Here is a 27253-nt window from a genome sequence, read left to right as displayed (position 1 = left end):
CAGCTTCCTTTTCTTTGTTTGTTTTAATATTTATTTATTTGGCTGCAGTGGATCTCAGTTGTAGCATGCAGAATCTTTAGTTGCAGCATGTGAACTCTTAGTTTCAACATGTAGGATCTAGGTCCCTGACTAGATTGAACTCAGGCCTCTTCATTGGGAGCACAGAGTCTTAACCACTGGACCACGAGGGAAGTCCCAACTCCAGCTTTTGATTGATTTCCATTTCCATGGAATACCTTTTTCCATTCTGATGGAAAGATATTGGAATGGAAAGACACACTCCATTCCAATCTGTCTGTGTGTCTCTAGATCTGAAGTGGGTCTCTTGTAGGCAGCATATATATGGGTCTTATTTTTGTATACATTCAGTCTTTTGGTTGGAGCCTGTAATCTATTTACTTTTTAAGTAATTGATTTGTAGTTATTGCTGTTTTGTTCATTATTTGGGGGTTGTTCTATAGCCTTTTTTTTCTTTTTTTTGTTCTCTTCTTCTGTGATTGAATTAATGTATTTACTATTATGTTTGGACTTATTTTTCTTTCTTGTGCTTCTATCTATTATAGATTTTTGATTTGTGGTTACAATGAGGTTGTATAGCAATATGTGTGTGATTGTTTTAAGTTGCTCATCTCTTAATTTCAAATATATTTGTTCTCTCCTCCTCTTACAATTACTGTTTTTGATATCATATTTTATATCTAATTGTTTTATATATCCCTTAACTTCTTTGTTGTTCAGTTGCTAAGTTGTGTCTGACTCTCTGCAACCCATGGATTGTAGCACACCAGGCTTCCCTGTCCTTCACTATCTCCTGGAGTTTGCTCAAACTCATGTCCATTGAGTTGGTGATGCCATCCAACCATCTCATCCTCTGTCACCCTCTTCTGCTCTCAGTCTTTCCCAGCATCAGGGTCTTTTCCAATGAACCTTGATTTCCTTTAGGATTGGCTGGTTTGATCTCCTTGCTGTGCAAGGGGCTCAGGAATGTTCTCCAGCACCACAGTTCGAAAGCACCAGTTCTTTGGTGCTCAGCCTTCTTTATGGTCCAACTCTCACATCTATACATGACTACTGGAAAAATCATAGCTTTGATTAGACAGACCTTTGTTGGCAAAGTGATGTCTCTGCTTTGTAATATGCTGTCTAGGTTTGTCATAGGTTTTCTTCCAAGGAGCAAGTGTCTTTTAATTTCATGGCTGCAGTCATCATCTGCAATGATTTTGGAGCCCAAGAAAATAAAATCTGCCATTGTTTCTTTTTTTTTTGCCATCTATTTGCCATGAAGTGATAGGGCCGGATGTCATGATCTTCATTTTTTGAATGTTGAATTTTAAGCCAGCTTTTTCATTCTCCTCTTTGCCTTCATCAAGAGAGTCTTTAGTTCCTCTTTACTTTCTGCCATTAGGGTGGTATCATCTGTATATCTGAGGTTGTTGATATTTGTTGTGGCAATGTTGATTCCAGCTTGCGATTCACCCAGCCTGGCATTGCGCATGATGTACTCTGAATATAAGTTAAATAAGCAGGGTGACAATATCAGTCTTGACGTATTCCTTTCCCAGTTGTGGGTATATATGATTTTACTACTTTTGTCTTTTAACCTTCCTACTAGTTTTGTGTATGGATGATTTCCTAACTTTACTGTGTATGTTTTCCTTTACTGATGGATGAGTTTTTCTTTTCATAATTTTCATGTTTCTAGTTGTGGTCTTTTCTTTTTCACTTAAATAAATTTCTTTAATCTTTCCTGTAAAGCTGGTTTGGTGGCACTGAACTCTTAGCTTTTGATTATCTATAAAGCTTTTGATCTTTCCATCAAATCTGAATGAGAGCCTTGCTGGATAAAACATTCATGGGTATATGTTTTTCTCATTTGTCACTTTAAATATATCATGTCACTCTCTTCTGGCCCGTAGAGTTTCTGTTGAAAAGTCAACTGATAGCCTTATGGAACTTTCTTTGTATGTTATGTGTTGCTTTTCCCTTGCTGTTTTTATATTCTCTCTTTGTCTTAAATTTTTCTCATTTTAATTACTCTCTATCTTGGTGTGTTTCTCTTTGGGTTCATCCTATGTAGAACTCTATGTTTCCTGGTGCTGGGTGACTATTTGCTTTTCCAAACTAGGGAAATTTGCAGCTCTTGTTACTTCAGATATGTTCTCTGCCCCTTTGTCAGGCTCTTCTTCTGAAAGTGAAAGTGAAAGTCCCTCAGTGGTGTCTGACTCTTTGCAATCCCATGGACTATACAGTCCATGGAATTCTCCAGGCCAGAATACTGGAGTGGTTAGCCTTTCCCTTCTCCGGGGGATGGTCCTAACTCAGGGATCAAACCAAGGTCTCCCACTCTTCTTCTGGGGCCCTTGTAAGGCATATATTAGTGTGCTTGGTGTTGTCCCAGAGGTCTCTATAAATGTCCTTATTTCTTTTCAATGTTTTTTCTTCTTTCTGTTCAGTATCAGTGATTTCCACTACTGTAGCTCACTGATCCATTCCTAGGTATCATTTAGTCTACTGTTTATCCTTCTAGTATATTTTTCATTTCAGTCATTGTAGTCTTCATCTCTGAGGGGTGGTTCTTTACATAAATTCTCAGTCTACATTCATTCTCCTCCCAAGTTCTTTGATCATCTTTACAATCACTACCTAGAATTTCTTTTCGTGTAGATTGCTGTTGCCCACTTCACTAACTACTTCTTCTGGGGTTTTATCTTGTTCCTTTGTCTGAAACATGTTCCGCTGTTGCCTCATTTTGCCCATGTTGCTGTATCTTGTAGGTTGGCTATTCCCTATTTCCCGACCTTGGAGAAATGGCCTTTTGCAGTAGACACTGTATGCATCCCAGCAGCACACTCCCCTCTTGTCACTCAAGTTACATACTCTAGGGATTCCCCCTATGAGGGCTGCATGAGTCCTTCTGTTGTGGTGGGCTGGCTATGTGGGCAGTCTGGTGAGCTTGTTTGGCTCCTGGTCCACCTGCTTGCCCGGCTCTGCCTTTTGTGGAGGCTGCTGGCACCAGTTGGCAAGACCAAGTCACAAGGCGGCTGATTGTGGAACCCCAGAGGTCTTCAGGGCTACTGCTTGGCATAATCAGGGTCCATAAGACTCCAGGGCTATAGCTTACTCATTGGTGGGTGAAGTCAGACTCTGGGGTTAGTGCTGGCCTACGGGCAGGCAGAGCCAGATCCTGGAGTCTTGTTGCAAGGCTTGGGTGTCCCAGAGCTGGTGTTAGATCACTGGTGGAGTGGGCCAGTTTCTGACGCAGTTGTATGTGGGTCCTGGGTGTCCCAAAGCTCGTGGGCATGGCTGGGGCCCAGTCAATCCCATGTCCCAGTTGGGCCTACTGGGTGATTGTGGTTTGCTTGTGTATGATGTCTGCCCCCTGCTGAGTAAGGCTGATCCAGAGGCTAGAGCAGGCTCTCCGGAGGGGTTGGCCATGTCCAGAGTTGACTGTGGGCTCATGGAATCTTGAGTCAGCCTGTCTGCTAATGGGTGGGGCTGTCTCCCCACCCAGTTAGTTGCTTGGCCTGAGGCACCCCAGCACTGGCACCTACAGGCCACTGGGCCAGCACAGGGCTTGGTCCTGAGGCTCCTAAGTAGAGGGAGGATTCCACAGTGGTGCTTGCCAGCAGCGGTGTCTAGGTGGTAGAAGGAGCTCCCCAAAATGGCTGCTGTCAGTGTCCATGTCCCAGGGTAAGCTGCACTTGCCTACTGTCTCTCTAGGAGATTCTTCGAGATCAGGAGGTGGGATTCCTATCAAGCTCCTCTCAATTTATTGCTTCCTCCATGAGTCCTCCAGCATATGAGATTTTGTGTGCACACTTTAAAATGAAGTCTCTATTTCCCAGTCCCCTGGGATTCCTGAAAGTAAACTTGTCTGGCCTTCAAAGTCAGATGCTCTGGGGGGTGAATCTTTCCAGTGCAGGTCCCCCAGGCTGAGGAACCCAATGTGTGGCTGAGATCTCCCTCTCCTCTGGGAGAACCTCTGCCGTTGTAATTATTCCCCAGTTTGTGGGTTGCCCACCAGAGGGTATGGGACTTGACTGTATCACAAGTCCACCCCCTACCCATCTTGTTGTGGTTCCTTCTTTATAGCTTTAATTGAATTTTCTTTCTAGAAGGTTCTGTTTTTTTCCCTGATAGTTGTTCTGCCAAAAGTTGTGATTTTGGTGTGTTTGTGAGAGGAGATGAGCTCAGGGTCTTTCTGTTTCACCATCTTGGTTGATCTCCCACAGTGGTTTTTTCAAAGATTCACACAGAAACTTCAGTACAGTAATCCCTATGTAATTCAGCCCCAGATTCAAGTGTTTTAGGCTCGATTTTTATTAGAGAAGCTTTGAGAAATGATTGCAAACATCCCTGGTTATACTGCAGCTCTGTAGCCCCAGGATTTAGGGTTTACACTGGGGTAACTCAAGCCCTCACACACAGAAGGTTCATCCTGTCATCCGTGAGGACTTTCTTACCAAGAGCAATGTGTCAGCCTCTGATTGACGATCAAAGCAGAAGAGAGATCCTTGCAATAGGATTTTTTAAGGTAAAAACTTTCCAATGTCAGCCTCTGGAGGAAGCACTTTAGGTGTCTCAAAGTTACATACAGCAACTTGACACTTTCATCCAGAAGCTCATTTTCTGTGAGGTTCAAAAATGCCAGTGAGTGCTTGGTTTCAAAGGGAGAAGGAAAGATGAACTCAATGATGAATGGTGACAGAACAAGATACCAGCATGAGACAGTACAGATTACATTTTGGGTGTCTCAAGGCCTCACACAATGCGGAAAGAACATCATTTTGGTCGTTTTCCTTTGAAGGCCAGATATGTTGCCTTCTTATGCATTGCCACTTATAGCCACCAAAAGTGAGGCAGAAGTTTCAATAAGCGTTAGCTGAGGAAATAACTTTGAGAATCACTTTCTGCACATGACAGAAGAGCCTAATTTCTCATAAAGAATCCTCACCAATGAAGTACTAAGAAATCTCTGATGTCCAGAAATACTAGATTCTTGTTTGAGCCAAACATGGAACAAAGATCCATCCAGACAGGAAGCAATTATTGATCATTCTTGGACTCTCAATATCTGGTTTTGATACATTTTCATTTTCCAGAAATATCCCCTTTTGTAACTGTAGCAAACCTTTCTGAAAGGTGCTTGAGGCAGAACAATTTGAGTTCATGATACCCATTTCATTTTTCAAATATTGGGATATCTCCGTATCATAGACCATTGCAGCCTTCACAAGCTGCTCTTCCTGAGATTTGTAAAGATAGTGCAAAACCACCTTTATGTTCATCATTGAGGAAAAGGGTTTATTCTTTTCAGACTATGTTTTGTATTTCAGTAAGTCCCATTTGACCTCTAATTGACATTTGGCAGTCAAAAATTCTCTCTGGCCTCCTGACTCTCTCTTCATTAGAGAGGCTGAATAAGTATGCTGCTTGGGTCAGTTGGGAGTTCTTTAGTCTTTTTTCCTCGAAAAGTAGCTTCTGCACGTTCTCAGTGTCCTACTTGAGTCTATCCCTGTCTTCCTCCTTCTTACTCTCCAAAATGTTGGATATAATGACAAGAAACTGCCAGCTACTGAGGTGGATGACGCAATAGTAGCCCTCACAGTCTGTGCCCCACTGAAGGGTATCCCCATCCAGGAAAGGACAAAGATCAGAGTCGTCTGACCAAGACCTCCTGAGGGCTTCTCCTGCAAACACAGATGTGTGCGTTCACATGACCTCAGCACTTGGAGAAACAGAGCCTTCATTAGAGCTTGGAGGGTTGCCAGGCACCTTCATGAACTGGTTGCAAATAAAACACAAGAACAGCAATGTGGTAGTTTGGCAAGCCAGGGCTGGCTCTTTCCTCTTCCTCATCTCAGTTTCAGACAAGTGCAGACAATCCAGCACTCCTGTTTAACATTGTAGTGGAGGTTTTAATTATTGCAATAAGAAAAAAAAATATTGCAAAAAGGCAAGAAGAAAAGTTGTACAGATGGGAAAGGAAGAAATAGTGTTACCTTTATTTGCAATCAACATGATCCTCTATTTAGAAAATCATAAGAAACCAATAAATTTTAAACAACTGAAACTAGGAGCAAGTGAATAAGGTTGCAATATGTAAATGAATATTTCAAAATTAATTGTATTTCCATATTTTATAAATGAACGATCTTAAATGAAGAAAACAGTTACATTCACACTATCATCTAAACTTTAAAGAGGTTTAGGAATAAGTTTAATGAAAGAAAGGTAAGTCCTATATACTGAAATCTACAAAAGTTTTTAAGAGAAGTTAAGGGAAATTCAAATAAATGAAATGTACCATGTTTATGGATTGGACCACTCAAAATTATAAAAATGATGCAATTCTACCCAAATTTTATATAGAAAAGCAAAGAATCTACCTGAAACAATTTAGTAAAAGAAAAAAATTGAAATGTTTGTACTATTTGTACTTACTATGAAGCTGCAGCAATTCAGACAGTGTTACACTGTCAGTGTTAGCACAAAGATAGATTTATATACAGAGAAGGCAATGGCACCCCACTCCAGTACTCTTACCTGGCAAATCCCATGGACGGAGGAGCCTGGTAGGCTGCAGTCCATGGGGTTGCTAAGAGTTGGACATGACTGAGTGACTTCACTTTCACTTTTCACTTTCATGCATTGGAGAAGGAAATGGCAACCCACTCCAGTGTTCTTGCCTGGAGAATCCCAGGGACGGGGGAGCCTGGTGGGCTGCTGTCTCTGGGGTCGCACAGAGTCGGACATGACTGAAGCGACTTAGCAGTAGCAGATTTATATATCAGTGGAACAGAATTGCTAATCCAGAAATAGACCCTTACATTTATTGAAAATTGATTTTCCACAAAGGTTTCAACATCATTCAGTAGGGAAATCTAATCTTTCCAATAAATGGCTCTGGGACAATCTTATCCACATACAGAAAAAAGAGAGAACTTAGACAAGACACCGTAAAACTTCTGTGGTTAATTGCTCAGTTGTGTCTGACTCTGTGACCCCATGGACTGCAGTCTGCCAGGCTTCTCTATCCATGGGAGTTCTCCAGGTGAGAATACTGGAGTGGGGTTGCCATGCCCTCCTCCAGGAGATCGTCCCAACCCAGGGATCAAACCCAGGTCTCCCACACTGCAGATTACAGACAAAACATTCTCTGACCTGAATTGTACCAATGTTTTCTTAGGTCAGTCTCCCTAAGCAATAGAATCAAAACCAAAAATAAACAAATGGGGCCTAATCAAACTTTACAAGTTTGTGCACAACAAAGGAAACCATAAACAAAATGAAAAGAAAACTAGAGAATGGGAGAAAATATTTGCAAACAATGTGACTGGCAAGGTCTTAATTTCCAAAGATACAAACAGCTCCAACCACTCAACAACAAGAAAAAATAAAACACCCAATAAAAAAATGGGCAGAAGACCTAAATAGACATTGCCCCAAAGAAGACATACAGATGGCCAATAGACACATGGAAAGATACTCAACATCTAATTATCAGGGAAATGCAAATCAAAACCACAATGAGGTACCACTTCACACAGGTCAGAATGGCCATTATTAAAAAGTGTACCAATAATAAATGTTGGAGGGTATGTGGAGATACTCTTACAGTATTGATGGGAGTGTAAATTGGTATAGCCATTATGGAAAACAGTATGGAGCTGCCTCAAAAAACTAAAAATAGAGCTACCATTTGATCCTGCAATCCTACTCCTCGGCATATATCTGGAAAAATCATACTTTGAAAAGATATGTGCACCCCAATGTTCACTGAAGCAGTATTTACAGTAGCCAAGACATGGAAGCAATCTAAATACCCAATGATAGATACACAGATTAAAAAGATGATGAGGTAATGGAATATTGCTCAGCCATAAAAAGAATGAAATAATGGCATTAGCAACAACATGGATGGATTTAGAGATTATCCTACTAAGTCAAGTAATTCAAACAGAGAAAGACATAGAATATAATATCACTTATATGTGGAATCTAAAAAATTATACAAATAAAGTTATTTAAGTTATTTATTTACAAAACAGAAATAGACTCACAGATCTAGAAAACAGATTTATGGTTACCAAAGGGGAAAGGTGGAGGGGAGGGATAAATTAGAAGTTTGGGATTAACATGTATACACTACTGTATATAAAATAGATAATCAACAAGGACCTATTGTACAGCATAGGAAACTCTACTCAATACTCTGTAGTAACCTATATGGGAAAAGAATCTGAAAAAGAATAAATACATGAATATGTACAACTAAATCATTTTGCTGTATACCTAAAACTAACACAGCATTGTAAGTCAACTATAATCTAATATAAAAAGAAAATTTTAAAATAAGTAAATAAAAATGCTTACCTTAAAAAAAGTTTTAGGAGTATCAAGATCACATTGTAAGAAAGAGCATGTGGGATGAGAGATACTGTTTGATGCCAGTCTTTGTAAAATACAATCTGCTGCATCCTGATTATATTGTTTTTCCTTGCTTAGTAATTTTCTCCAGTCCCTAAAAGGACAAATTTTCTCTATACCTACTATCTACCTTCCTTCATTTTCTATTTTTCAGAAGTGAACCTTGTGTGTTTGGTAATCTTCTGAAGAAGTGAAACTTTAAAAAAGAGGGTTTGATTCTTAGTAACTACAGCCAAAATCTAGGTACTCAGAATTAGTACCTAGACAGTAAATTGAAGATGTAGGTACTAAGTCTTTTCTGGGATAGACAGCATGCTCCAAAACGGCTCTGTAACTCTAAGTCTCTTCTCTGACAGATAAAGAATTCTGTGAACAAGCTTCTGAAGGCAGTGAAGCGCAAACGACAGACAGCGATGAGATAGTAACACCTGTATCTCAGAAATGCCCTAAGGCAGTAAGTACACTGGGGTGACCACTGTGCAGGAGCCAAGATCGTAAGTAATGCCAGTGTGCTTAATGGCCGTGTGTGCCAAGTTCAAGTCCCGTTGTAATGAACCAGATGGGAAACAAATTATTTAGTTAAATTTACATTGCGATTGAATGGAAGTTTGTTGATACAGGCAGATGAAAGGATCATTTTCTTGATTTGGCACTAATATAAATGAGGACTGACTTCAACACTTGTCTCTCCTCTTTGGATCCCTTACCTACTTCCTTCATTGTAAATTGTGATTTACCCAGCCTGTGACACCCCTTTCTTTAAATCTACCTTAAGAGAGCAGGTTTATTTTGGGAGGTGGAGGCTGGAAGAAAAAAAGCTTTCTGGGAGGGCTCAGAGAGATCATTCAGTTTTTGAAGGTTTTTATTCAACCTTTAAAACCTGTAATTACAATTATATATTAAGCATTTTGGCCTCAAATCTCTTTTGGAACTAATTGAGGCTGTGCACGCGCACACACACACACACACACATGAATAAATATTCACAGGTATATTCACAGTCATTTTGGAATATTGTGAAGTTATAGATAAGATAGAAGACAATCACTCTAGCTGCTAGAATGCTCCCTCATACATTTGTCGGCAGCCAATAAGTATTTGTTGAATGAGTGACTGAATGAAAGATTAAAATCTAATTGAGAATTATGAACCTTATTAGAAACAATAAAGGAAAGCATAGGGCTATCTAGAATCCAGTGGGTAGATTATGTGATATAACTCTAAGGTTTATGAGAATTCCAAACAGGAAAATTACTGTTGCTTTTGTAGAGATCAGAAAACTCTTCCTTGAAAGTCAGAAATCGTACTGAGGTTTTATAAAAAAATGATGAAGGATATTGGAGTGGGGAGAAACGATTCAAGTGCAGTAGACTCAGGCCGTTAATATGGCAAAGAGTTAAGTTTATTTTCTGAACTTTTATCTGTCATATCTTTTTTAGACACTGTGTAACTGGTATCTTGAGAAATGTTTGTAGGACAGATCAGAGCCATAGAATTAGAACTAGACCATAACACCTTATCCATCATAAGGTGAAGAAGACCAGGTGATGTGTCCAGGATTGTAGCGGTAGTTAATGAAAGAGGTGGAACTTAAGTCGTTTTCTAAACTGTGTACCTCTCAGATCAACCCAAAAAGCAGTCAGCTGATCAGCAAATTTGGAGCCACAAGTCAGACAGATGACATTAAAAATATTACCCTAGGACTTCCCTGTTGGTCCAGTGGTTAGGAACCCACCTGCCAGGGCAGGGGAGACGGGTTTGATCCCTGGTCGGGGAAGATTCCACATGCTGCAGAGCAACTAAGCCCGTGTACCACAGCTACTGAAGTCCATGCACCTAGAGCCTGTGCTCCTCAACAAGAGAAACCTCTGCGATGAGAAGCTGCTCACCGCAACGGAGAGTAGCCCGTGCTCTCCACAGCTAGAGAAAACCCACACACAGCAATGAAGACCCAGCGCAGTCAAAAATGAATAATTAAAATAAAAATTACCCTAAATCAAATACTCTTAAATGAGGTCTTTTAGAAAACCTTTATGTACCCAAAAATGTTACTTGGTAAACTAAACATGAAATCTGATCATATTTAGTAAGAATTAGTGTTGTTATCAAGTTAAACTTAAAACACAGACACATGTGTACTTGATACCAGAAAAGCTTTATCCAAAGTCCAGGTTTGGGAGTTCCCTGGTGGCCTCATGGTTAGGATTCCATGCTTTTACTGCCATGGCTTGGGTTCAATCCCTGGTGGGGAAACTGAGATTCAACAAGCTACATGGTGCAGCCAAAAGAAAAAAAGTCCAGGCTCTTGTTCAACTCACCCATAAGAATTTGGATGGGCAACACAAACACAAAGGGGAAGGAAAAAACAAAACACACAAAACTACACCAAGGGTGAGGATTAAAGAGAAGGAGCAGGGGGGAAATTTCTTAGTGGCCCAGTGGTTAAGATTAGCATTTTCACTGCTGTGGCCCAGATTCAATCTCTGGTCAGGGAACTAAGACCTCACAAGCTACGCAGCATGGCCTGAATAAATAAATACAATTTGCTTTAAATAAAAAAGAAGCAGTTTATTGAGGCAGAAGTGAAAATTACACACTCAGAGTGCAGGCCTCCTCACAAGTGAGGGGCATGCCACAAGAATTTTTGATCCCCCTTTTATCCTATTTTTAGCCCTTTGAATGGACGGGAGTATTTATGATTAGGGGTGGAATATTCATCGAGGGGAGGGTTGAAGTATGGCCTGGATTGCCCCAGGTTGCATCACCTCTGGGTCTCATGCATTTATTTCCTGAAGACATTATACAAGTGCTCTAAGAACTATTCTCCCTTACTAGTCAAGCACCACAGGGGAAGGTCAAACAGGGTTATCAGCAGTCTGCACATTTTTACTGTGCATGGGCCATGGTTTCTGTGGTCTGAGTTTCTTGTTCAGATGCTAGAAGTTTCTGTTTTAGATGCCATTTCTTCATGTTCATCGTCTCATTAAGTGCAAAATAAAGAGGTATATAGGCTGTCTTTGGGCCCAGCCTTGTCTTTCCTGCCTCATACTCAATCCTGTTTGTATTTCAAAATAGCTGGGCATGAAAGATGGAAGAGGTTGAAGGTCCAGAGACAGTAGTTGGGCTCTATCCCTCTTCTGCCTGGAGTGAGCCACCGCAATGGAGGAGGCAAGAGAATGTCATGTTTAGGAACACGGAAATGTGGTTCAGACAAAAGTGGTTTGGATCCAGGCTCTGCTTTTAGTATCTATACCATTTGGGGGGAGTTATTTAACCTCTGTTAGGGTCTATTTCCTCGTCTGTAAAGTGGTAATTTTTTTTTAATTGAAGTATAGTTTATTACAATGTTCCAGGTGTACAGCAGTGAGATTCAGTTATATATATTCTTTCTCAGATTCTTTTCCATTATAGGTTATTACAGGATATTGAATATAGTTCCCTGTCCTATACAGTAGGTCCTTGTTCTTTATTTTATATATAGTATATAGTAGCTTATATCTGCTCACCACGTACTCCTAATTTATCCCTTCCTCCTTTCCCCTTTGGTAACCCTAGATTTGTTTTCTGTGTCCAAGTCTATTTCTGTTTTGTATATAAGTTCATTTGTATCATATTTTAGATTCCACATATAAGTAATATCATATGACATTTGTCTTTCACTTCACTTAGTATGATAATCTCTAGGTCCACCCACGTTGTTGTAAATGACATTATTTCCTTCTTTTTATGGCTGAGTAATATTCCATATTATATAAATGTATGTAGTATGCTGTGCTAAGTTGCTTCCGTTCATGCCCAACTCTTTGCAACCCCATGGACTGTAGCCTGCCAGGCTCCTCTATCCATAGGGTTGTCCAGGCAAGAATACTCGAGTGGGTTGCCATGCCCTCCTCCAGGAGATCTTTCCGACCCAGGGATTGAACCTGTGTCTCTTGGATCTCCTGCATTGGCAAGTGGGTTCTTTACCACTAGCTCTACCTGGGAAGCCCAGTGTGTGTGTACACACACACACACACACACACACACACACACACAGCATCTTTATTTGTCTGTTGATGGACATTTAGATTGCTTCCATGTGTCTTGGCTATTGTAAACAGTGCTGCTATGCATATTGAGGTTGTAGAGTGGTGATAAATATGCCCATTTTATAGCCATGTGGAAAGATTTAAATAAGGTAATATGTGACAAGGGTTTAATATAGTGCTTGGGACAAATTAAGCACTAAATGATAGTGATGATGATGGTGGCCACGGTCTGTCTCCTCTCTGAAATACTTTAGTTCCCCAATGCAAGCTTCTATGGTGTGGTAGTGGCCCCTACAAGGAAGGACAAAGCCCTAAGGGGACGAGATCCAGACAGAGGGCTGTCATTTCCCTTCTAACTGCCAGGTCAGTTGTATAGGTTACAACTTTAAGAACTTTCGCAAATGTCTTTCCCTTGTACTGATTTAAAAAAAAGCAAAGCAGTCATAGTACATTTGGGTCTTTAACTCCCTCTCTTAAAGTCCAGAATTAGAAGAGTTCCTTTATCATGGGATCTGAGTAGGACTGTTCCAGAGGAGGCTCTATTAATCAACACAAGGTTCCTAAAGGCCTTCTATACTTCCAAGAATCCCCAGGAAGGGATCTCAATCCAGACCTCATGGTTTCCTCCATATGAAGTTCTGTTCCTGATCTCAGGAGTCAGTCTCCTACTAAGTGGACCATATAACTAATCCTCTTATTAACGTCTCCTAATGAGAAGGGAACAATTATTTCCATTTGCTCTGTGGCCTCAGATTACTGTCTCTTAGCCATAGTGTATATAGTGTATTTCAAGAACCAATAAAAGAGAGGTTTATTCTATTTTGTTATACTCTTAAGTTCAGGAATTGAAGATTTCTTGACCCGTTCGTTATGTGTATTAATTAGTTTTAGGAACTCTGCCCTTTTCTCTCCTCAAAATTAGCTAGCACACCTGAATAAGCCAAAGGGAGCTATCTGTCTGTCACTAATGCTGAATAACTAACTGCTCTTAGGGGTTCTGCTAGCAAGTTCAAATGAGGTAATATATATTTCAGTTATTAATATGGCTAATACTACTAGCTACATATATAATATTACTAATTATATAAATGACATCAAACTATAGATCAACTGTACATATTCTTTTATAATGCTTTTGATCTTGAAATAATTATAGATTTGTAAACAGTTACCAAAAAAAAATGTATGGAGAGGTACCATGTACTCTTCATCCAGTTTCCCTCATTTTTCAAAACAGTTTTGGTCTATATTATTCTGAAACATGCATTTTTCTTTTTTGAAAAAGTTTTTCTTTTTTAAAAAATAGCTCAGTTGGTAAAAAATCTGCCTGCAATGCAGGAGACCCGGGTTTGATTACTGGGTCAGGAAGATCCCCTGGAGGAGGACATGGCAACCCACTCCAGTATTCTTGCCTGGAGAATCCCATGGACAGAGGAGCCTAGAAGGCTACAGTTCATGGGGTCGCAAGAGTCAGATATGGCTTAGTGACTAAATCACATCACCACAAGGTATAGCTGTATAATAGTGTATAAGTTTCAGGTGTACAACAGTGATTCACAATTTTTAAAGGTTATTATTCATTCATAATTATTATAAAATATTGGCTATATTCCTTGGCTTGTACAATATATCCTTGCAGCTCATTTATTTTATACATAGTAGTTTTATGGCTTAATCCCCTACTCCTATCTTGCCCCTCCCCGCTTTTCCCTCCCACTGGTAACCACTAGTTTGTTCTCTGTATTTGTGTGTCTCTTTCTTTTTCATATATTCACTAGTTTGTTTTAACTTTTATTTATTTTTTAATTGAAGTATAGTTGATTTACAATGTTGTGTTATTTTCTGTATAGCAAAGTTACTCAGTTATACATATACTCAGTTCCGTTCAGTTCAGTCACTCAGTCGTGTCTGACTCTTTGAGATCCCGTGGACCGCAGCACGCCAGGCCTCCCTGTCCATCACCAGCTCCCAGAGCTTACTCAGGCTCATGTCCGTTGAGTCAGTGATGCCATCCAACCATCTCATCCTCTGTTGTCCCCTTCTCCTCCCACCTTTAGTCATTCTCAGCATCAGGGTCTTTTCAAATGAATCAGTTCTTCACATCAGGTGGCCGAATATATTCTTTTATATTCTTTTCCATTATGGCTTATCATAGGATAGTGAATATAGTTCTCTGTGCTATAGCTTAGGACCTTTTTGTTTATCCTTTCTGTATGTGACAGCTTACATCTGCTAACCCCAATCTCTTACTCCATGGCTCCCCCAACCCTCTCCCGCTTGGCAACCATGAGTCTGTTCTCTATGTCTGAGTCTGTTTCCGTTTCCTAGATAGATTTCACTTGTGTCATGTTTTAGATTCCATGTATAAGTGATATCATATGGTATTTGTCTTTCTCTTTCTGACTTACTTCACTTAGTATGATAGTCTCTAGTTGCAACCATATAATCCTCACAGGACCCGTGTGAGTCCTTCAACAAGTAATCATGGAGTTACCTGTCTTATTATTTGCCAGGCTCTGTGGCTACAATATAATAAATAAGGTAGACTTAGTCCTTTCCTCTTTGAATCTTACGTTCTACTGAATGAAAACAGATATAAATCACTGAACAGATACTTGCTGATTCTAAATACTACAGAGAAGGCACATTGGGTGATATAATAATAATGGGAAGAGTTGAGTTAAATGAGGTAGTAAGGAAAGAATTCTCTGAGGAGAGGATGTTTCAGCTGAAATCTGAAGAATGAGAAGGGAATCCTTGGGGGGTAATTACTTCAGGTAGAGAAAATGGCAAATGTAAATGCCCTGAGGTAGCAAATAGTTTGATTCATCTTAGGCAGAGGTCTCCACCCTTTTTGGTAGCAGAAACTTGGTTTCGTGGAAAACAATTTTTCCACAGACTGGGGTGGGGGTGAGGGTGGTGTGGGGATGATTCAAGTCATTACATTTATTGTACACTTTAATTCTATTGTTATTACATCAGCTCCACCTCACATCACCAGGCTCTAGATCCAGGAGGTTGGGGACCCTTGATCTAAGGTACTGGAAAGCAAGGGAAAGTTATGTCAGTTTTATCTCAGTAAAGGTGGGTGGGGTGGGGGGAGGTTCCACTGTAAAATCTCACAGCCAGCCTTTACAAATGAGCCTTGAAAGGAACAAATGTGTGGTGACTGCACCTAGCTTTTGCAGAGTTTGCCGTGTGCAGACCTTGTTGTTCTGTCTCTGTATAGCCAGGTATCTACAATAAAAGAAGGAAAGAGGGAGGGAATAATGGTGCAGTGACACCTTTGTTCCTGTGTACTATTCTGTTCTTGGTAAATGTCTTTGTGGAATAGATTCCTAGAAGTGGAACTGCTGATTTCAAAAGGCATCTGCTCTTGAAATGTTGATGGATTCTACCACATTATCATCACCCAAATGATACTAATTTGCACTCTCAGCCTGTAATGGCTTTTTTTTTTTTTTCTCATAGTTTTATGAAAACTTCCCCCCCAACATCCTCAATTTAATGGAATGAGAACAACTGTGAGGGAAAGAATCAAAAGTAATTTTTTAAAATTTAGATCTAGTTGACATGGAGAGATAACAAAACAAATTAGTGGTATGTTAGATGTTAGGTCTAAAGGGGTTAGCAAAACAGAGTTACGGTCCTAGAACCTGTGGAGCTTACCGTCTATGAAGTGCTGTCCAACAGAATTATAATGTGAGCCACCAATGTAATATGAAGTTTTCTAGTGTCCACATTAAAAGTATAAAAAGAAACAAGTGAAATTAATTTTAATAGTGTATTTTATTTAATCTAATAAGGCAATGGCACCCCACTCCAGTACTCTTGCCTGGAAAATCCCACGGATGGAGGAGCCTGGTAGGCTGCAGTTTATGGGGTCGCTAAGAGTCGGACACAACTAAGTGACTTCACTTTCACTTTTCATTTTCATGCGTTGGAGAAGGCAATGGCAACCCACTCCAGTACGCCTGGAAAATTCCATGGACGGAGGAGCCTGGTAGGCTGCAGTCCATGGCGTCGCTAAGAGTCGGACACGACTGAGCGACTTCACTCTCACTTTTCACTTTCATGCATTGGAGAAGGAAATGGCAACCCACTCCAGTGTTCTTCCCTGGAGAATCCCAGAGGCGGGAGAGCCTAGTGGGCTGACGTCTGTGGGGTCACACAGAGTCAGACACGACTGAAGTGACTTAGCAGTAGCAGTAGCAGCTAAAGAATCATCATTTTCACATGAAATCAATATATAAAAATTATTGAGATATCTTATATTCCTTTTTAATGCAAAGTCTTCAAAACTGTGCATGAATTTTACACTTATAGCACATCTCAATTCAGATTAGCCACGTTTCAAGTGCTGAGTAGCCACATGTAGCTAATGGCTATCATGTCGTTACTGTGGTGCAGTGTTTTCCAACTGAGTTGACATCCTGTAGTGGAAAATGAAATAAGGGATCCAGCCGGCACTGAAACAAATAAACCAAAAACTGAGATAGACTAGAATACAAAATAATAGTTTGTATTACATGTAGTAAGAGAGGATGTTGGCCAGGGCAGCAAGTCTGAAGCAGAGCTCAAAGGACTGGAGTGCAGGGTGGTCTGCTCTGTGTCTTGTACTTGGCAGGGTGTCGATGGGAGCCCAGGGAGCGCTGGGCATTCCTTTGCTTTAGTGGCTAAAACAGCCACTCAATTGGCAGTTCTCTTAGGATCTAACTGCAGGAAAGAGCTGGATTGGTTTTTGTCAAGAAAGTTTAAGAAAACAATCTGTGTTCTCAGAAAGTTTCTTGATTCTTTCTGTCTGTGGTGATGGCTGAGAAAAGCTGGTCTGGAGAAATGATTTTCTGGACTGGGAGATAGAGGACCTGGATTCTCTTTACCAATTTCCCATGATTAGCAGTGCCAATTCAGCCAAGTGGTCTCTTGGTGCCAGCTTTAGGGGCCTGTAAATTGATTCTCAAGGAGTAGTATGTTAGGTGCAGTGTGCCTGTGATTAGAGAGTGATGTGTTCATTACATGGAGTATAAACACTGGCACCACTAACCTACCGGAAATGAATATTTTCCTTGTCAGGATTCAGAGAAGATGTGCATTGAAATCGTCTCCCTGGCCTTCTACCCAGAGGCTGAAGTGATGTGTGACGAGAACGTGGAACAGGTGTATGTGGAATACAGGTTCTACGATCTGCCCTTGTCAGAGACGGAGACTCCAGTATCCCTGAGGAAACCCAGAGCAGGAGAAGAGATCTACTTCCACTTCAGCAAGGGTGAGGTGTCCCTCGTGATCAGGGGGAGGGGAAGCTGACAGTTGTTTAGCCTGAGGGCTTCTGATGGGGTGGATCTAACCGTTTTCTTTTATTTATCAAAGTAATATATGCATATGGTTTTAAAATATCAAATAGGCCTAAACAGATTTTTGATTAAAATAAAGCAGTCCTTTGCTCCACTCATTCTCTACAAATCACTCCCCCTCACCCCTCTCTGACCCCTTCCTCAGTCTACCTGTCCACTTTTCACTTTTTCTGCTATTTCTTCTTTCTTCTGTTATTTAACCCCATGTTTCTGAGGAAATCATTCTTTTGCAGTTTCCTGATTCAGTAATTTTAGACCTTACCTGCTGACTTCTATCTTGGCACATAAAATTTGTCTCTCTCATATCACATCCACGTTCTCTTTCTCCCATACAGTTGGATCATAATTTTATTTAATTTTTAAGTAATTGTAATTGTTTCTATTGTGACTATGTAAATATTCTTATAGAGCCAAGTTGTATACCATGATATAATTTCTTTCTTGTATTATTGTGGTCTCAATTTTTCATTTTCTTTTTTTTTGTTGTTATACCTGTTGTGATTCTTTCTACATCCTCCAGCAGATTTTTAAATTTTCGAATAAACAACCTATCATATAATTTATCTTTTTTTTTTTTTCCTGAAGATATCTCTTTATCTTCTTGTTCTTCTCCTCTATTATCCCACTGCTGCCCCATTTGGAGAGTTTAATTCTCTTATTACTGCATTTCTTATCTCCTGGGTCCTATGTCACCCTCTATCTGATTTATTATATTCTAATGGATCATGTTTTTGAGTAGCTTTAAAAGAAAGAGTACATTGGAAATAAATATTTTGAGACAGTCTTGCATGAAATCTCTATTCATGCAAATAAATCTATTCTCAAATAAATCCATATATTTATTTGATTGATGATTAGACGAAGTATAAAAATCTATGTTGAAAACATTTTTCATTCAGAATTTCAAAGCTATTGGTCCATGATCTTCTAGGTCCAGACCTGGAGTCTAGTTCTTATATGAAAACGACCTCCTTCCTCCCCAGAAGACTTTAATATTTTCTCTTTAGTGTTCTTAAATTTCAGAATCATGTGCATATATGTTCTTTAATTGTTCTGGCCATTCAGTGGGCTCTTTAAATCTGGAAGCTCATGGCTTTTAGTTCTAGGAAACTTGTTTTCCTTTCTCTGATAACTTTGTCCCCCTACATTTTCTCATTTTCTTAGTAGAATTTTGGATCTTCCAAATTGATCCTCTAATTTTATCACTTTCCTCCTTTACCGCTGCTTTTTTCTTTATTTCTCTTTTTCTTTTTGGACAGGGGTAGAAAATACTTCCTTAATTTTATCTTCCAGTCATTGACTAGGTTTTTTTTTTTTTTTAATTTCTAATAGCTGCTTCTCATTCTTTATTCTTCAACCCCTTATCCCACCCCTGACCTTTAAAAAAAGTGTATCCTATCCCTGCATCATAGTTTGGCACGTGACCCGAACTCCCGTCTTGCCTTCCCAGCCCCCGTGTGCCCTTCTTTCATCCTTCCATTTGCCTCACGGTCCTTAATAGCAGCTGCAGAAAGGAAGAATACCTCCAAGACTTCACACAGCCCAGTGGGCAGAACTCCATCATGTGGCCAAACCTAGCTAAACTAGAGGCTAGAAAACATAGGCAAATTTATCTGAGGCTGCAACAGTCCTGTGTAAAAAGGAGGAGGAAGAGGGGAATGCATGTTGAATCAGGCACCTTGAGTTGAACCTACCTCAAAACCCAAATTTCTAGGCAGCCCTAAAAAAAAAAAATCAGTCTCCTAGAATTCTTCCAGTTGAGGAGTGGGGGGGAGCATATTTATCTTGGCCTTTGGCAGAACAGCTTACAAGCTTGGATTGTAAGGCTTCCTTTGTATCAGTACTCGAAGCATATTCTTAAAGGGCCACAGAGTAAATATTTTAGGCTTTGTGCGCCAAACAGTCTCTGTCACAACTCTTCAGCTCTATTGTTATAGTTGGAAAGCCACCACACAGTAAAGAGATGGCTGTGTCCAATAAAACTTTATTTATGAAAACAAGTAGCTGGCTCCTGGGCACCCATGCTTGCCAGGTGTCTGGTTTAAATCACTGTTTTGCACATACCATTTATGAAAATCTTAGTGCCCAAATAGCAACAGTATATGATTCTTTTCTTTTCTCCCACTTACCCTTAATACAGTGATAGATCTGGACCCAGTGGAGCAAAAAGAACGGAGGCAGTTTCTGTTCACCATGCTGATTGGAGAAGATCCTGAGCAAGGACAGTAAGCATGTGCTTCCTATTTCTAAAGACAGGAGACATCACACAAGAATTCAGGAGTTTGAGTCTAGTTTTGTGCTGATGTGGAGTATTTTAATAACTTCTTTCATATTAATATTCTCCTAACGAATTTCCCATCAACTTGGGTAATTTATGCTTGTGACTGACTACCTGATAAATTATGTAGTCTCATAGATTAGTTCATTTCTCACCCATGCCAGCCTCTGATAAGCGCTTTTTTTGAGGCAGCAATTGACGTCAACACTCCATGCCCCTACAGAAAGGACACACTGCCTTGGCGCTCTAGAATAATTTGATTCATTTCTTGCAAACACAATACCATTGTTAGCTTACCAAATATTATGCCTTTATAATAGCAATTTTATATTTTGAATTAAAAATGTTTTCTCTACAGGAATACTTTGAAGTAAAATCTGAGTCTACTCTTAAGTTTTAGGAAAGCCAACTGTCATATTCCTGTAATCTGAGGAGCCCTCCTTTTAGAGGTTCCAGATGAAATGCATTGGATATACATAGACTGAAAATTTTCTCGTCTAGCAGAATTTTGAAAATCAAATTTATATGGACAGCTGTGTTTTGTTTGTTTTTGTCAGAGTCTGGCCAACCTTACCTCCTTTCCTTGTGTGTGAGTAAGAACTAGTATGGGACTGGTGTTCTAATCCATTACTTTTCTAAAAGCTCAATGAAAGTGCAAGTCGCTCAGTCATGTCCAACCCTTTGTGACCCCATGGGCTGTACAGTCCATGGAATCCTCCAGGCTAGAATACTGGAGTGGGTAACCTTTCTCTTCTCCAGGGGACCTTCCAAACCCAGGGATCAAACCCAGTTCTCCTGCGTTGCAGGCTGATTCTTTACCAGCTGAGCCACAAGGGAAGTCCAAGAATACTGCAGTGGGTAGCCTATCCTTCTCCGGGGAATCTTCCTGACCCAGGAATCGAACTGGGGTCTCCTGCATTGCAGGCGGATGCTTTACCAACTGAGCCACCGAGGAAGCCCTGAAAAGCCTATAGTGGGGAGCATGTTGCCTTTGTAGTCACACAGACTTGGTTTTGAATCTTGACTCTTCCAGTTACTAGCTCTATGACGTTTGAGATAATACTTAACTTGAAGGCTCCAGAGAGGATGCTGCAGAAATAACGTAGTTTCCCTAAGGCAGTCGGTATTGCATGCAGCAAGTGGTGATGCGAGTTTTCTGTTTCCTGGGAAAGCTGAGGTGGAGGAGTCAGCATTATCCCTTTGCGTTGTTGAAGTTCTCAGTACTGATACAGAAACATAATTACAAATACATATTGCTTGGTGGCCATAAATGCATCACTTTTGGAATTTCTTTTCAGCTTCTCATATTTAACTGTGATTTAAAATGCTTGAATTTTTGGTCCTATTCTTGCTCCTGTAGAACTATGGGCCACCAATATTTGCTTTTTAAAAATGAATAGGAATATAAAATATCCATTAGAGGCAAATTCAGGGAGACAGAAAGGAGATTAGTGGTTACCAGAACTGAGGGAGAGAATGGGGAGTGACTAGTTAAGAGAGAATGGGGAGTGACTAGTTAAGGGTGTAGGTTTCATGGTGATGAACATGATCTGGAATTAGGTAGTGGTGATGTTTGTACATTATGATTATACTAAAAAAAAAAACTGAATTGTACACTTTACAATGGTTAAAATAGTGAATTTGTGTCATGTAAATTTTACCAAAAATTTTTAATAGGTCTCAGTTTCTGGAATTCAGTATCATTCTTTGCTAGACTAATACCGTCAGCCTCCTGTATCTGCAGGTTCCACATCCATGGGGTCAACTAACAATGGATCAAAAATATTTGAAAATACAATTCTAGGTTCTAGGATGTTCCAAAAAGCAAAATTTAACTTCGTCACGTACTGGCAACTATTTACTTAACACTTACGTTGTATTTACAATTATTCATAATAGCATTTACACTTTATTAGTTATTATAAGTAATCTTGAGATGATTTAAATTATATTCTATATGCAAATCCAACAGCATTTTATATAAAAGACTTGAGCATCTGTGGATTTTAGTATCTGAGGTGGATTCTATAGTTGTTAATTGCTCACTGCTTGGGAGGAACTGTGATATGTATGATCTTTATACAGTGATATACTGTGATATGTGATATGTATGATATGTATCATCTTCCAAGATTTACAACTCTTACTTTTTTATCTTCATTTTGTAATTCTGTATTGTTTCCTTTACTCTGCTCAGGCTTGGTATTAGACTGTTATTTACAAATATAAAAACCTCTTCTAATTTCCATAACCTTGTTTTTTTGTGTAACACCTCCACTGCCCATTTCTAATCTTTCAGCAAAGCTGTAAACCATTTTACAAGGAAATGTATCTCTCAATAGTTTTGAGAAAATGTAATCAATTACTTTACCTCAAGTCTTAGTTCCCTCCAAGCCTGTTGTTCCTTTGTAAGTCATACCAATTTCTTAGTCTTTTGCCATTGCATTCTTATAAGATGGAGGAAGAGTGATTCAGGAAATACAGTGTATAATTTATGATTACTTTTATCCCTTTTTTAAGTCTATCAGTAGTACTGAGTTAAATGGGTATTTTCTCCTTTAGTTTAAAGTTTACAGTAGTAAGTGATCCTATTGAGGAGGAAAAGAAAGAATGTCAAGAAGTAGGCTACGCATATCTGGAGCTGTGGCCGATGCTGGTATCAGGAAGAGACATCCTAGAGCAAGATCTAGACAGTGAGTCATACATTTTGGTGCTCTCAGTTCTACTTATATCTAAGGGAATAATCCTAATAATGAATACTTTTGACTTTTAATACATAATTACTAGTTGATGAGACAATTTGGATTGAAACCCCTACTGCTGTTTTTCTAAATCATTCCTCAGTTGTGTATCTTCTCCCATATATCTCCTGGCAACTAGCACCTATTATCAATCTCCAGTATTTGAGACAGGGAGATTTTGAAAAGAGAGTTTTACTTTCAAGCAAATTTAAACATCAGCCTTTCTGACCTCCCTTATCCAATCTGTTCTGAAACTGTCTATCTACTGTGCATTTCCCCTAACCCATCCAAAATGGTCCTCTTTGACTAATAATGACTTTGTCCCAACATTAAGTGTTCTGAATCTGTCCCTACCTCCACTGTAGAAACTTCAGAACCCTTTTCTCTCCTGAATTACTGCAATAACCTCATAAACTACCTTCCCTGATTTACTCATGCCCCCTTAGAATATATTCCTCAGAGTGGAGTCACTTTTTTGGAACCCAAATAAGAAACTGTCATTTCTAATACCATCAATTAAAATCACATTTTTTACAAGACAAATGGCCTGTTACGATCTAGATCCTGCTTATCAATATAGCTTCATTTCTGCCAAACTTGTTTTCCAATCTTGGCACATGTACATGCTTAGAGTATCTTTTACTTTTTGAAGACAAAGGGATTGTCTTCAGAAGGCCTTTTCTGATTCTTCCATTCTGGATGAGGTGCCAGGTCTGTGTTCCCAAAGCACCCTGAGTTTTCATCCCAGCACCAGCTATACTATATTGTAATGATTGTTTTCCATCATCTTCCATCAGAATGAGTCCCGCTAAAATGGGAGGTAGTAACCTTGTATAGTATCCCCAGCACCTAATGTAGAAAATAATTTAATATAAAATATTATTTAAGTGTTTTTCAGTTGAATGATACAGATGTCTGGTGTTTTTTTCCTTTCCCAACAGTTGTTGGCCCTGAAGATCAGGCTACCCCCATAGGAAAGCTCAAGGTGTCTCTTCAAGCTGCTGCTGCCCTCCAAGCTATTTACAAGGAGATGACTGAAGATTTGTGTTCCTGATGGAACAAGTGCTAGTCCATTCTAAACCCTGAGGGAACCATAGTCAAAAGTCTCTTATAAAGTAACTTGCTCTACTATGAATTTGGTTTACTGTGATATCTCAACCTAATCATGAAAGTTTAGAGTGATAAAAGTTCCTTTTTGTGATACTAGCTGGGTAAAGAGAATTATTCTCTATGCCTTAGCACTTTTTTAGGAGAGAAGCAGGCTTGTTTTTAGGAACTGAACTGCAAAAGAATTGTCACAGAAAGTAAATTTATAAAAACAAAACAACAACAAAAAAAAAACCACAGTTTATTTATCTTTTAGTTTTTCCAAAATTGAAAATATCAAGTCCTACTGCTAAGGAGAAAATAAACAAACAAATGAACAAAAATCCGAGACCCCTCCCCCCTCTTCTCTTAAAGTCACAGAACACAGAAGGAACTGCAGTGGGACAGGTGGGTGCAGAGAACCAGGAGGGAGGATGGCAAGATAAACTCCCCAAATACTTAAAAAGCTGTTCAACAGAAACTGTGATAAATACAGGACAATGCAAGACAAGTAAAAACAAGGAGCAGCAGTGACGAGAGGCTGTGTTGCAGATGTGGCCTCCCTTCCTCTTCTCTTTTCTCATCAGGGTATTCTAGGCCCAAGGCATGACTTGCCCCTTCCAGATCTAAATGTTGACTCCTTTGACCTCCTTCTAGATTTCACTAGAAGCAGTACATGAGGCACAGCCATTCTTTCCTCATACATCACAAAAGAAACAATGGTAATTTTGCTTCCACCATTGTACCATGTGTGAATTTGTAAGGAAGATGAAACTGAGCCAGGGAGTATCACTGCTTCTTACGTCTTCCAAGGCAGTAAAAATACCTCAGAATCTGCCTGAGGCAAGAAAGCAGGAAAACTTAGACGGAGATACCAGCCTGATCAGCCTATCTCAAGTTGTATTGCTTACACCATTAGCAAATTCCAAGAACCTTTTCTTGAGTTCTGCAAAGATGTGTCTTAAAGAGACGTGAGGAAGGTCATGGCAGGCGGGTAAGATGGGAGGATCGCATCTGCTGGTCAAGAGCCATGGTACAGGCAGCAAAGGTCACCTTGTACCAATGTCTTGGAAATATAGCTTTAAGACATCGAAGAATAAGATGTCAGAAGCCAACAATGTCCTGGCAGAAGGTGACAGGAAGAGAGAGGAATGAAACGGTATTTATTAACAGCGGAAGCCTCTGCCCTTCTTCAAGAACACCTCCTCCCTTGCCATCTGGATGGGGCCATTGGCACGTGTCCTGGTGGGCCTGGAATTCCCCGAGTAGCTTGGTCCACACAAATGGCCCCCTAAACCCATACACAAATGGCAAAACTTCAAAAGAAAAAAAAAAAAGGAAAAAATACAGTTTCTATGTCATGTAAAATTTTCAGGGATTGGCTGTAGGAAGAATGGAGCTGAGGGCCAAAGTTCTGAAGTTACTTCCTCTTTTTCTTGGGAGGCGCAGAGCTGTGTCTGGAACCTCGGTTAGAGCCTCGGCCTGAACTGTGCACAGATGCCTTCCTCTTTCGGCTCATACTTCGACTCTGTTCTTCTTCTTCCTCATAGCGGCTTTCACGGTCGGCTGAACAGAAGAACGAGGCACTAGTTATCTAGATGTTAGCTTTAGGTATCTTAACGCTATTGTACACAGCATGAAATAATGCAGAGAACGTACTTTGGAGTCAGACTTAACTTTTAATCTTTTCTCAGTTGCTTATTAGTTGTATGATCTTGGGCAAGTACTTAACCTTTCTGAACCTTGATTTACTTATAAAATGGAAAACTGTTTTAGGCTTAAAGGTAATCTATGCAAAGGACCTATCACTATGCTTGGGCTATACAGTACAGTAGTATGTAACTTACATTTGGTATTTGGTTTCAGAGTAGTTAAAACTAGTACTACAAAAACATTCTTAACCTGGAAGAGGGCCATAAAGCTAGACTACTATCTGACTTAGATTTGGAAACCAAACAGCCTAATTTTGGAGTCTGACAAGACTATCCTGGCTAAGGACCCACTGAGGGAGCTGAGCAGATGAAAAAATCCTCCAAGTCGGCAGGGTTGTGCCCCCCGGAGAGTACAGGTGCATTCCAGACCTCATTTGCTCTTCTGGTCAATGACGCTGTAGCTGTGACTCCACATCAGCTTTACACTGTTCTTATGTTACTTTTATCAGGCAAATAATACCTCAAAATACTGAAATTTGTGCCTCAAAAAATAAAACAAAAAAATTTACCTTTTCGGGCTTCTTCCTCCAGTTCGTCCCAATCCTTTCCACTCTCTTCTTCACTGCCCAATGATTCCTTGGAATAATCTGGAATAATATTAAGCATGAATTACTAGACTGGAAACGGAATGGAATGATAAAATTATTCCCTTCAAAAGCCTGTAGAAATTGCCTAAGGTTAGGAAGTCATGAACATTTGTCCCTATGAAGACTCACCTGATTCTTCAGCTTCTGATGAATAATCTTCATCACTGTCCTCCTCCTCCTCTTCATAGTCTTCCTCTGAAGGATTAAAAGTCTCATCTTCGATTTCAGACTCGGAATCCCCTTCCTCAGCATCACTCCCCTGGTGAGTTGGAGCATAATACTAAATACTGGGTGTTTTTTTTTTTTTTAATTTACTTCATTAATAACTTAATTAATTCAATCCACTGAGTGCACCAGCATTATTTCTATTTTATATGAAAAATGAAATAAAAAAGACCTAACCCTCTGAGTAACCAAGAGATAAAAAAACAATTAAAATTACTTGTAAGATATAATAATTAGATAACTTTTGCAAGACGATTTGAAGTATTTTCCCTGAAAACTAAAAAATTCATTCAAACAGTAGTTTTTGTAATTTCAAAGAAACCTTGTGAGTGGCTACCAATGCCCAATTAATTTATCATTTACCTGTAAAACTAACTTGAAGAAACAATACCAAGTTATGCTCAGAACTTCTCCCATTTGATTGGTCCCTTACGTACTGTTCATATGGCATTCTCCTAACTGCCCAAATGATAATGGGCAACACTGTGCGTCAGAAAAGAAACCCCACACTCACGCACCTCACCCTCAGGTTCCAGGAAAGACCAGCCACCTTGTTCAAAGAAGCCCTCAGGGTCATCAACAATGGTCTTCATAATTTTAGTCCAGTTGAGGGACTGTACTCCTTCTGTGTATTTTAGGTCACAGGAACTAAAGAAAAATAACATCATACAGTAAAAAAAAATCAATCCTCCATACTCAGCTTTTGGGTGTTTTTTTTTTTTTGGTTTGGCCATGCCAAAAGAGCAGAGTCTTAACCACTGGACCACCAAGGAAATCCCACCTCTATACTTTGTGAGAACATCCAGTGTCATGTT

At 39.7% G+C, this 27253-nt stretch overlaps 2 protein-coding genes across 5 annotated transcripts in view; one reads left to right on the top strand and one right to left on the bottom strand.

The window, feature by feature from the left end:
• RPGRIP1 (RPGR interacting protein 1) overlaps positions 1-23963 on the top strand; it is a 61719-nt gene extending 37756 nt beyond the window's left edge. For all 4 annotated transcript variants that reach the window (NM_181034.3, NM_001434917.1, NM_001434915.1 and 1 more), the window contains 5 exons: positions 8787-8884; positions 17532-17724; positions 19950-20034; positions 22650-22780; positions 23770-23963. In NM_181034.3, coding sequence (NP_851377.2) covers positions 8787-8884; positions 17532-17724; positions 19950-20034; positions 22650-22780; positions 23770-23882 — 620 coding nt within the window. In that variant the 3' untranslated portion in view covers positions 23883-23963. The remainder of the gene's footprint in view (positions 1-8786; positions 8885-17531; positions 17725-19949; positions 20035-22649; positions 22781-23769) is intronic.
• A 705-nt stretch (positions 23964-24668) lies between these two features.
• SUPT16H (SPT16 homolog, facilitates chromatin remodeling subunit) overlaps positions 24669-27253 on the bottom strand; it is a 34696-nt gene continuing 32111 nt past the window's right edge. Inside the window, exons 23-26 of the mRNA NM_001192392.1 lie at positions 26957-27086; positions 26343-26472; positions 26136-26213; positions 24669-25480 (exon numbers count right to left, since the gene is read on the bottom strand). Coding sequence (NP_001179321.1) covers positions 25335-25480; positions 26136-26213; positions 26343-26472; positions 26957-27086 — 484 coding nt within the window. The 3' untranslated portion in view covers positions 24669-25334. The remainder of the gene's footprint in view (positions 25481-26135; positions 26214-26342; positions 26473-26956; positions 27087-27253) is intronic.

Source organism: Bos taurus, chromosome 10 (genome assembly GCF_002263795.3).
Source record: "Bos taurus isolate L1 Dominette 01449 registration number 42190680 breed Hereford chromosome 10, ARS-UCD2.0, whole genome shotgun sequence".
NCBI lineage: Eukaryota > Metazoa > Chordata > Mammalia > Artiodactyla > Bovidae > Bos > Bos taurus.
The sequence above is the reverse complement of the archived record's forward strand: the minus strand, read 5'-3'. Positions and strand labels throughout refer to the sequence as shown.